General features: G+C 41.8%; 1 protein-coding gene across 4 annotated transcripts in view; it reads left to right on the forward strand.

The window, feature by feature from the left end:
• The window catches only part of limk1a (LIM domain kinase 1a), a 54474-nt gene that overhangs the window by 41020 nt on the left and 1667 nt on the right, over positions 1-11787 (forward strand). For 2 of the 4 annotated variants that reach the window (XM_019886030.1, XM_019886031.1), the window contains 12 exons: positions 5193-5302; positions 6166-6381; positions 6538-6643; positions 7351-7562; positions 7963-8149; positions 8591-8677; positions 9483-9614; positions 9712-9771; positions 10013-10078; positions 10351-10519; positions 10652-10707; positions 11461-11618. In XM_019886030.1, coding sequence (XP_019741589.1) covers positions 5193-5302; positions 6166-6381; positions 6538-6643; positions 7351-7562; positions 7963-8149; positions 8591-8677; positions 9483-9614; positions 9712-9771; positions 10013-10078; positions 10351-10519; positions 10652-10707; positions 11461-11618 — 1559 coding nt within the window. Of the gene's footprint in view, positions 1-957; positions 1067-5192; positions 5303-6165; positions 6382-6537; positions 6644-7350; positions 7563-7962; positions 8150-8590; positions 8678-9482; positions 9615-9711; positions 9772-10012; positions 10079-10350; positions 10520-10651; positions 10708-11460; positions 11619-11787 lie in introns of those variants that run through there. The other 2 variants (XM_019886034.1, XM_019886033.1) reach the window with 2 other exon arrangements.

Consider the following 11787-nt stretch of genomic DNA (forward strand, 5'->3'; position numbering starts at 1 on the left):
GAATTCCTTCAAGCCCCCCTTTTGAGGGTTTTTTTTTTTTTGTTTTTTTTTTTGGTAGGTAGAGGCGAGTTTTCTTTATTGCAATGTGAAGATCTGTATCAGCAACTGCCTTTAGAGCATTATTAATTCAAAATCTATATTTGGGTATTTGTATATAACTTCTTCATGAGAGCTGTTTTTTTTTTAAATGCCGCTCCTTTTTGGACCTAATAGCCCTTTCAGAATTGTTGATCACTGCTGCCTTTTATCTTTTTAAAGGCTGAAATTGTATTGCACAGAAAATACAGGATAAAACAAGGCATAACAACAATTGGCATCACATACCCAGCAGCAAAATGACATTGGAATGGCTTAGTATAACGTTGAGAACTGTATCTAAGAGTAAGCATTGGGCATTTGATTACATTAACGTGGATAACGATCAACTTACCATTCATCCATTACCTGAGCCGCTAATACTCACTTGGGTTGCAGATGAACTCATCAATGAATGATACATTTTTTTTTTGAATGTATCATTTGATCTAAAATGCAGACAGTTTCAATATCAGGATTTGCTTGTCATGATACTGTATAAAGTAAGACTAGGTTGTAATAAAAAATAATCTGTAATTTCCCACAACAAATGCCACATGATTTTTGTTTTTACATTTCAACATGAGTCACTCTGTTGTGGTCACAATGTGCCGAAGTGGGCGATCGATCAACCAAAATGCAGACAGTTTCAATATCAGGATTTGCTTGTCATGATACTGTATAAAGTAAGACTAGGTTGTAATAAAAAATAATCTGTAATTTCCCACAACAAATGCCACATGATTTTTGTTTTTACATTTCAACATGAGTCACTCTGTTGTGGTCACAATGTGCCGAAGTGGGCGATCGAAAGTGAGAATAGCATTTGCTGATGACATAAGTGTGTGTGCGTGTGTGTGTGTGTGTGTGTGGGGGCTCTTTAGAATGCACTAGAACAGAACAGAGACGCCGGCTGTTGGTGGCTGACATGGTGGGAGACTTGTTTTTCTGGAGCTTCTGCTGTCTTAGGCTATGGAAAAGGGACAAGAAGGTGAGTGGGAGTTCGGATGCTGATGCTGATGATGTATGCTGTGAGTACGCATGAGCCAGGAGAAGGCAAGTGGTTGACATGGTTTGCCGGCCGCTGCGTGGACTTCGCTCCATCTTTTCTCCCCTTTTAAATTTGAAGCCGATAACCGCGTAGCTGCAGAATATGTGTCATTTCAATCTGGGTCACTTGGATGCTGTGTAATTCCAGAGGTCTCCTCTTTTTTGAGAGGCGCTCAAGGCTTTTTCTTCATGTAAAACTGATGAGCCATAAGCACTATTTTTAGAGAGAATGAATGTCCCGGTTGTATGATAATTTATTAATCGTTAACCAGGACTTCTGCCTTTCCAGCCCATAATTCCTGTGTACTACAGTGGGTGTGATTTCTACAGATAGACGCAAAGGGCTAACTACATTACCAGGGTCTGTAAAGGCCTGGACAAATCTGTGTGCTGTGCTGCTGTACTGTTGGCGGTTTCCATTCTGAGCATCAATGTAGCCCACTGTCTTCTCTGTGGCTCTTTAAACTCCTTGTATTTTCCGAAATAATGTCAAGTTCATTACACTGAGTTAAAGCAAAGCCAGATCCACGTTTAATTTGTTGAACCCACTGAGAAACATAGCGTCCGCTGCTGATATGAGATCGTTGTCCTCCATACCCAGCCAGACTGTCTGACTGGTGCTAATGGAGGGCCACGTTCATTTCTTCTTCTAATCTTATTTAGTGTTTTTTTCACCTGCAAATGTTGAACCTCAGCAGGAAGCAGATTGTCCAGGCGGGCATTCACTCAATGAATATCAGCACTGGTGATGAATTGTAAGGAGATGTCAAGCACCTCTTGACATAGTTGTACTCACGTGTTGGTCATGATTCGGAGTAGGACATTAGACAGACTGTCTGAAAAGTGTCAGTGCACATTCCACAGACAAAGGTCAAGTCAGTAAAAAAAACAAAAAACCTCATGCACACTAAGCCCACCTCATCTCTGTTTGCTAATTTGAAAGTGATGTCATAGTGAATGTAATTGTGTGAACCAATTTCGATATTAATCAAAAGAATAAGTTTTGAGCACAGGCATGTCTAGAGATTGAGTGGACTTTCACAGACTTCCTGCAGTCATTGTTTCTGAATATCATCTGTTATGAAAGCCCTTACCGCCAAAATTTAGAATAAACATTTCCTTGAGTAAATCATGCCGATAGAAATAATCTGTTTCCTGCTCTAAGTATTGCCCATGATAAAACCTATTAGTTGTTGACAAGACAATGCATCTTTATTTATATCGCGCTTTCCAGAACATTTAGCACAAAATAACAATAATACAACAGGAACATTGACAATTATACAATCGTAATAACTATTCCTACATACTCCTTGTTGTTAGAAGCGGATAGATGAAAGACTAAACGGTTATTTAGAATTTGAAAACAATTTTGAGTTACTTGAACAATTGATGCCTTGATTTACGGGTTGGAATCCTACTGCGACAATGCTTGAAATGCAACACTCGTATCTCAAATTATCTTTTTCTATTTAAAAGAATGAAAAAGCCATTAATCTGTTCCAGCCCCCCCCAAAAACATCAAAAAATAAAACAAACAGAAGTTGAAAAAGCAATAGAAAGTATAGCACTTTTTTAGAACGTTACATGATTTCATAGAATATTGATTTCACACTTCAATCAACTGTGCTGCTCTTTGTGATGTGCACACCTTGGCCACTAGGAGGCATAATATTCCATGTAAACATCCATTCATCCATTTTCCGATTTTGGATTGAATGAAGACTAAAAACATGGCTCTCTTTCCAATGCACATTCCATCGTTCTTTCATTATCATTGCCACTTGATTGTGACATTAACCATTTTGCAATAAGCAGAAAGCAGGGTGCCTGTGTACCGCTGACTTACAGTTCAATATTTCCAACAGAGAGAAATATGATAAAAGGTACACAAACCACCAAGTCAGACATGCTGGCTTTTGAGGGCTGGCAGACGTCGAAACTGGAAGAAGCAAAACAACTAAATCATCATGTCCCGTGACCTGAAACCCCGCAGCCATAGAAATAGAAGACTGTGTTGCGAAATAAGCTTTCCCTTGAATGCACCAAACAGTTGGGCCTTCTCCCGTGGGGGAGACATTTGTTCAGAGTTTGCCAAACCACGATGAGCTCATACGCAGTTGATAGACTACAGCAGCCTGAACACAGACCGCACACTATCTCATTTAGTAAAAATGTGATGCGATGGTTTATACATGTGAGTTGTTTGGTCAACAGTCACATGGTCGCCACACCACACGAGCAGTAATGGCTTCCATTTGGATGTGTTACAACAGCTTCATTCTCCTCGTATTTTTCTCTAGCATTAATATCTTCCACCTTTATAATTGCCACCTTGGGGTGGATGTGTTTCCTTATCATAATGACCCCAGCTGTCGTCTGTCATATGTGGTTTGAGTGTGTGTGCGGGCTCGTGCTTTCGTGTGTGTGTGTGTGTGTGCGTGTGTGTGTGTGTGTGTGTGTGTGCGTGTGTGTGTGTGTGTGTGTGTGTGTGTGTGTGTTTAAGCAAATAGCAGCTGCGGTGTCATATTGTACAGAGCCACACACCCTTTTCATCCCTGTCCAGCTGTCCTCTCTTCTTCCTGTTTCCTATTTGGCAGTGCACACACACACACACACACACACACACACACACGCACACACAAACACGCGCGTGCGGGTCAGGTTTCCATCCCAACAGAGATATTGACATTACGTTCATTTCCTGAACCCCTCATTTGATTAGTTATCCAGTAATAAAGTACTTCTATTCAACGGGTCACGCAATAGTAAATTTCCTTTGCATTACATGCGTCAATTATACTGCTTCTTCTTTCCTTCAAAATATCTTCATTGTGTGAGATGGTGCTTTTGCATCCAACAAATGGACCGATGGTATCATAAATGAACTGCTTATGGCTCCCATGTTAAAATGTAGATTTTCCTAAGAGGTCTTAATTCTTTTGTTCAAATTCAGCTATGACTAATATGCTTGAGCAGAGTATTGCTCCTGCCATCTCTTCGTGTGTGTTTCTGTTGTCAGTGCTGCTCTCCCAAGAGGGTGGGGCAGGAGGCATGTGGCCGTGGACACTGATTTAATTGATTCGAATTGGACTGATGCTGTCCATGTTTCCCCCCTCTTTGTCTCGGGTTTCTCCCTTTTCGTTCTGTGTCAGTTGGTCTTTTAAAAAAGTGACTCTTTAGCGATGCTTTTTAGATGTTTTGCACACCTTACAGAGTACTTTCCCCGATCGCGCATAGCCGCATCTGTAGGTACATGTGCACAATTGTTAAGTATTGTTGCCAGCTTCATAAAAAAAAAAAATTTAAAAAAAAAGGAAAAAAGGATGAGCAGCTGGGATACCAGCCTTATTTCAAGGGTATCAGATACTCCTGAATTCTGCTGATACCAGTGAATAATGTAATGAGCAAAAGCGATATCGAACATTCGTAGTATCGGCTGTGTTACTGATTGTGCGGTTAATTAACCTCAAGGTCAATCAAGAAATGGCCTACCCTTTTAGAGAATACAATGTTAATTATAGCTCATGAAATGAATTTGAGACTTAATTCAAGTTTGTCTCTGACACTGGGAGTAAATGAAAGCCATCATAATGTTCAATCATGGCATGTGCTATCTATTGAACGCTTTTGCATGAACTGGACAAAATTAAAAAAAAAAAAAAAAAAAAAAGGTCAAGATGTGTTTTTGTCCAGTAAATGACTGTCACAAGCTTAGATTGAAGGTGTAAAGTTAAATTTGGGACAACGCAGCGTAACATGTGAGTCTTATACATATGTATGTTATGTTAATTATCTCATATTTAGTGAGGTAATTTCATTTCTGTCAACAAATGAAATCTGCAGAAGTTGATTGATGTGCTCATCGCCGCCTCTGTTTTTGGCCCTAACTCAATTTTCTTGCTTTTTGCGCAACCGCTTGAAGCCCAAGAGGCGATCTGGCAGCAGTAAACCTAATGTACCAGATCTTGCCCGACTTCCCACACGAGTCACAGACCTTATGTTGCTTCCTGGGTGCGGGAAAAGGCTTTACTCGCCTAACATTACATTTTGTTTTTCTTTCACAGGTCGCAGGGGAGCAAAAGTATCACCCCGAATGCTTCACCTGTCTCAATTGCAGGACGTTCATCGGTGATGGTGACACATACGCTCTGGTGGAGCGATCCAAACTCTACTGGTGAGATCTGACTTTTGAAAAGTGCTGCGGGGTGGAATCATTTTTAGGACATCTGCATCGCAGTTCAGGAAATAAGGGTTCAAATGATGGCTCCGGGGTAAAAGTGAAAGAGGCTTTGCGATAAATGCCACGACATGCATACTAACCCGATTAAACACAAATTTGACTGTCTATTAGATTTGTAGATTACTTACGATGCAACTCAAGGTGTAGATAGTGGTTGTCTTCCTAGTTTATTTTGGCTTCTGCCATGACAAACTAAAATCTAATAAAATGACAAAAAAAATCTCTGAGCCGTTTGAAGTGCACTAAAAACACACACACACACACACACAAATGATGAGCAGTAGACCAAAGAGAAAATAAATTCAATTTTTTTATGAGCTGCAAAATTACAGCTTGAGCAAAATCTTGTTAATCACGCTCAAAGCAGGAACAGTTACAAAAGACGTTTCTTTGGAAGCCACAGAAAGTCTTGAAATCCATTAAAAACGCAATTTCAAGTGTTTTTGGGTGATTAGTGGTGTTTGAAAACACTAAACCAATCTGCATGAGTCATCTGGACACAATTTGGATATGGCAGCGATTGGTCTTGCAGTTTGACCAAATCTTTAATATGCTTTGGAAGGCTTTCGGTATGCGTGTCAAATAGTGCTCACTGTAAGTATGGCTGTCATCAATCTTAGGTTTTAAAAAACAAAACCACTCACTCAGTGGTTTCAATGACAAACTGAACCGTTTTTGGTCTTCAGAGGAAGTGATGTGAAAGAAGCAGTACAATACATGTGCATTCAAAATTAAACAGTGAGTCAATCATGATTAGGAATTCAATATCTCTCCATGTTTCTCCGCCCTCCTTCCAGTGGTCACTGTTACTACGAGACCATCGTCACTCCCGTGTCGCTGCCGGACTCACCATGCTCACAGATCCCTCACACGGTCACGCTGGTGTCGATCCCCGCCTCCGCCGAGGGCGCCAACGGTCGCCGGGGAAGGGGCTTCTCAGTGGCTATCGACCAGTCGCACAGCCCGAATGAAGACTGCAGTCCGGAACTCGGACGCACCGTCAGGGTCTCTCAGTGAGTCTCCAAGGCCATGGTTTTGAGAAAGCGAAGGGCGAGCAATGCATGATGACGGAATTAAGAAAAGATATTTAACAGTGCCAGAAATATGGGAGAAGAGATCAAAGAGTGAGTAATTCCCCTTTGTTTTTTGTCCCGGATCCTTTTCCCCAGGGTGGATACTGACTGCATTAGTCCAGATGTGAAAAATTCCATCCATGTGGGAGACAGGATCCTCGAAATCAATGGGACGCCAATCCACAATGTTCCTCTGGATGAGGTATTATTTACTTCACAGCCTGCAAAACATTTATTAACTGTATGCCACTTGGGGATTCATGGTTGTTCGTCTACCACATTTGTTACATCACTTTGTGAGCAAAACAGCGGATTTTTGCATTTGATGTGCTTCTTGGGTACTCAACATTGGTTCAATAAATAATAATGTAATGTACTTTGATTTATTGCATTTTTGGCCACAAATCATGGTAAAACTTAAAAACTATAAAACCTAAACATGATTACAGTGGTACCTCTACTTACGAACGTCTCTTTATACGAAATTTTCAAGTTACGAAACGCCTCAACAGGAAAATATATTTTTTTATTTTATTTATTTATTTATTTTTACATTATGCCCAACTCTCATTTGTGCAATAATCTAATTGTAACAAGTATTGGTTACATATTTTGATGCATTTTTATGCTTCAGGAAACATTTATGACTGAATTTTGGGGGTGCTTGGAACGGATTAGGGCATTTACATGGAAAACGCGTCTGTACTTACAAAATTTTAAGAAATTTCTTCCAGAACCAATTAATTTTGTAAGTAGACTGTGGTTGCGGTCAATACATAACACCACAATAAAAGTTAGCGGACATATACCAAGGACTAACTGTAAACATATTGCATGACCATTTCTTCACCAATCCGCAATTGCTTGTACTGCCATGTTAAACTGACCTTTCAGTGTGCGCTTTCTCAGATCGACCTGCTCATTCAGGAGACGAGTCGTTTGCTCCAGCTCACCATCGAGCACGACCCTCACAGTCGGGTGCAAGAGGGGAGCTCTTCAGAGCAGGTGGATGGCCCGTTGTCCCCTCCGCTTCCTGCGCTGCCCAGCCCCATCTTGCCCATCCTGCCGATCACCCAATCTCCAATCCCTGACGTGAGCAACCTGAAATCACGCCTTGTCACGTAAGATGCTTTATTTTCTTATTTGTAGATACAGTAGATGACTAATGGGCAACATTGGTGTAAAAACTATTGAACTAGATTTCCAGTTTTGTTTGTTTACACCAGTCATTTAAATGCTAACGGACTCTTTAAGCTGCTCAATATTAATTATACAATGCCGTATCATTAGTTCTTACTTTAAAAAAGATTTACTGTAATGCTTTGTGTTAGTTGAAATTAAAAAAAAAAAAAAATCTAGAACCGGACACTAAAGCCATAATAAACATACTGAAAAACTGTCTTTTGTACATTATTTGAGACAGAATTTTCAATACATCTTTTATGTCAACTCTCATTAACTCACGCTGAATGCTGTTTCTGCTTAGTGAACAAGTAACCATCCCAAAATGAAATTCTCCAGGCGGAGCTACAGCATTGATAAGTCGCCAGGCTCCAGCAAAGCTGCGTCCCCCGTGTCGCCGAAGAAAGACATCAACCGCTCGGAGTCACTTCGAGTCGTCTCCAACCGGACGCACCGCATCTTCCGTCCATCTGACCTCATCCACGGAGAAGTGCTTGGGAAGGGCTGCTTCGGACAGGCCATCAAGGTACAGTCGATGCTATTAACATTTAAATGGAGTACGCCGTATACTGTTTTTGAGAGATGGTGCGTTTTGTACTCATATCCTCAAATTCCAGAAGCGATGTAGAAAATGGAAGGATTGCCCTATGCCGAGGATTAACTCCAGTTGCTCTTAACTAGTGAAGGGCCCAAAAAAAAAAACAAAAAAAAACGGAGCTTCAAAGCTTGTGTCGAGTAAAAGTGGGCGTGGAAAATGAAGTCTCGTTTCGAGACGCGTGTCAATGGCGTTATTGTCACCAGACCAGGGGAAACTGACGTCTCGTTCGGGGGCTGTGCGGAGAGAGAACGTCCATATATCGTCAGTCACACAGTTGAGATTCATTCTGTTTAGTTGCAGCAAAGTGTGTACAGAGTTGGTTCATGGTTGGTTCATGAGGCTTCACTTGGCCCATCTCTCCTCTTGTAGGTGACCCACAGGGAGACCGGAGAGGTGATGGTCATGAAAGAGCTGATTCGCTTCGATGATGAAACGCAAAGAACATTCCTGAAAGAGGTGAGCCGATGTTTACGCCCTCTTTAGTTCACCATGTAGACTACATGTGATGACGTTTGTCTTCGCCTCTGGGTGTAAAAGGAACGCCTTTGTGCAAAATTGTCATCAGCGTATAAAGGCGGGTCAAGTGAATTGGGTTTTTCTACGAGAGAATGACCTTAAAGGTGCTTGGCGATTCGGCCCAGCCGCCGTGATGACAGTAGGTGGCGGCCACAGTGATGCTTCAGTGCCAAACAGGGGAGTGAACTTCCTAGAATAATGTCCTGAAGTGGTTGACGTGGAGGAAGTAGGCTGCTCAATGCGGTGTCAGCACAATGCTTCATTGGCGACAGACCAAAGATACTAGTGCCACCTAGAGGCTAACAAGCAACTTACAGACACTGATGTTGACCTTCATGAATGGAACCAGATCTTTTATGCATCCTCTATGCAGTCATTTTTGGATTATTCATGTGCAGCTACAAATGTGAAGGCGTTAAATACAAATGAAAAAGTGTAATACTGATTTAAAAGACACTAAAATTGCTCCATTTTTCAGCCTCTATAAAGCTGACCCATTCACTCCCAAAGACATATTTATACGTCTTTTCAGACTCCACACGTTCAATCCCAGGCAAGCTGTAGAGGTGGTGCAGATGAAAGCGATTCTGGCAAGCTTCTCTCATTCTGACACACAACAAGAAGTTTCTATTCAATTCTTGTAACAGTAGTTTAGGACGCACCCGTGAAGTCTCAAACTCCTTACTTTAATCTGGCCAGCTGTTGACGTTAAAGTCATAAAATTGTCATGTGAATGTCTCATCAGGTGAAGGTCATGCGTTGCTTGGATCACCCCAATGTGCTTAAATTCATTGGCGTCCTCTACAAAGACAAGCGACTGAACTTCATCGCAGAGTATATCAAGGGCGGCACCTTGAGGGAAATCATCAAGAAAATGGTGAGAGGAATTCCTGTGTTTGGAGAGGGAAATGTCCAAATCATTTTTCAGGATCGAGCTTGATCTGTATCATCTGACAGTGAATTTCTTCTCCCAGGATAGCAACTACCCTTGGAACCAGAGGGTCGGTTTTGCCAAGGACATCACCGCTGGGATGGTGAGTTGAACAAGCTTGTCAACAGTTCACAAATTCCAACCGGATTAGTTCATTGTTTGTCGTGTATTTGGCTTGCCATTTAGCACAATGATCAAAGTCACGCATGACTCGGAATTACTGCTGTCACAATGTTGGCCCCTCGAAGTGAAACAAGGCACTTTTGTTCCCTTGCTATTCTTATTATTTCTCGAATTATTTTTACTAACACTGCAAACGTTTGTTTTCTTGTCTGTCGTTGTAGTCATATCTGCATTCCATGAACATCATCCATCGAGACCTGAACTCTCACAACTGTCTTGTCCGGGAGGTACGAACTCTTTGTTTTCAAGGACGTCTTTTCTTTGCCTAATCAACACAGTGGATCTGCCACTTGCTAAAACAAGGCAAAGTTTTCACTAAAGCTGCGCTGCACTTCCTAGAATGCACTGTTAAGGTTTAGCGCCATCAGAGAGAAGTGAAATCTCAAGCAGCAGGTTGCGCTTTAATGTGCTGCTCTCTCCGAAATATTCCTTGATTTTATTCTAAACCTCCAACGGCAACGAATACTGAATAGCGGACATCTTGTGTGTGTTTGTGAAGAACAATACAGTGGTGGTGGCAGACTTTGGATTGGCGCGCCTCATGGTGGACGATAAACACGAAGAGAAGTTTTCGCAGGGGAAACTGTCGGGTCTGAAGAGACCCGATCGGAGGAAGAGGTACACGGTGGTGGGGAACCCTTACTGGATGGCTCCCGAAATGATCCATGGTAAGAATGAGGAGAAACTTGTATGCATCTTATTGAGGCAGACCTTTTGATTATTGACTTCTTTTTGTGTAAAAATACACGTTGGTTCATCACTTTGAACTTCAATCTGTTTTTGTTCTTTTGCCTTCCCAGGAAAGAGTTACGATGAAAGGGTGGACATCTTCTCATTCGGTATTATGCTCTGCGAGGTGAGTCATCCTCCAGGACGTCATTGTTGTATTGTGGGAAAACTCTGCATGAAGAGCAGGGGATGCGATTCTTATATGCGTTTCATTTTCATACAGGTCGGGGATACGATTTCTAAAGATAAATGTTCCTATATAAATCTCTTAGAGGCACAAACAATTGTCCAACCATCCATTTTTTTACCGAGCTGTTCAGGCTCACACGGAAGTTGTTCTCCACAAACTCTGTCCAACAACATGTAGGACAAGCAAAGTCACGGTGCCATATCGAAATTCATCAAACCTCGGCTTGTTTTTTTGTTTTTTTTTTTGCCTCACTCCGCTCATAGTTCCAGTGTGTCATTCACATTTAAATAGCCACATCAAACAAGGAGTGCAAAATGCTGTCCCGATAATTTGAGCAACCTCGTGGAATGTAGCCACAGCTTATTTGTTCACTCGTCAGTCATGTTTGAGGAAACCAAAAGTTCCAAAGAACTGAAAACTATCCACTGGTGATGCAACTGGTGGTTTTTATCCCTGGCCACACTCCCATTATCCTAATTTGTTCAAAGAGGCCAGAAAATGACTTTTCCAGAGAGGACACTATTGCATTGGGAATGGAGCAGGCTAAAAGTCGACTCCTGCGGTTACTGCCAGTAAGGCAAAATGCAACTGTAGTCTGTAGCTTTGGTCTGGAGGTTTTATTTGATCTCAGTTGCAAAAGGGCAGAATTCCTTCTTTTCTGCTCACTCTTGTTTTTGTGTGTTCTTTCAGATCATCGGCAGGGTCAATGCTGACCCAGACTACCTCCCCAGGGCGGTGGACTTTGGACTGAATGTGTCGGGCTTCCTAGAGCACTACTGTCCCCCCGATTGTCCCACGGCCTTCTTCCCCATTGCCGCTGTGTGCTGTGACCTTGATGCTGATAAACGGTCAGATATCACATGTAATAAGGACAATCCACCCAAAATGAGATGCCTTCCTCACTTGACGCGTCGCATTCGGGTTATCCACCGGCACAAGTTGGAACCCAATACATCTCCCTTAAGCCGTTTGATAACACAATTGTGTTCTTGTTTAGTGCTGCCAATGTTTTATCAA

This window comes from Hippocampus comes, unplaced genomic scaffold (genome assembly GCF_001891065.2).
Source record: "Hippocampus comes isolate QL1 unplaced genomic scaffold, H_comes_QL1_v1.1 scaffold29, whole genome shotgun sequence".
In the NCBI taxonomy this organism is placed as follows: domain Eukaryota; kingdom Metazoa; phylum Chordata; class Actinopteri; order Syngnathiformes; family Syngnathidae; genus Hippocampus; species Hippocampus comes.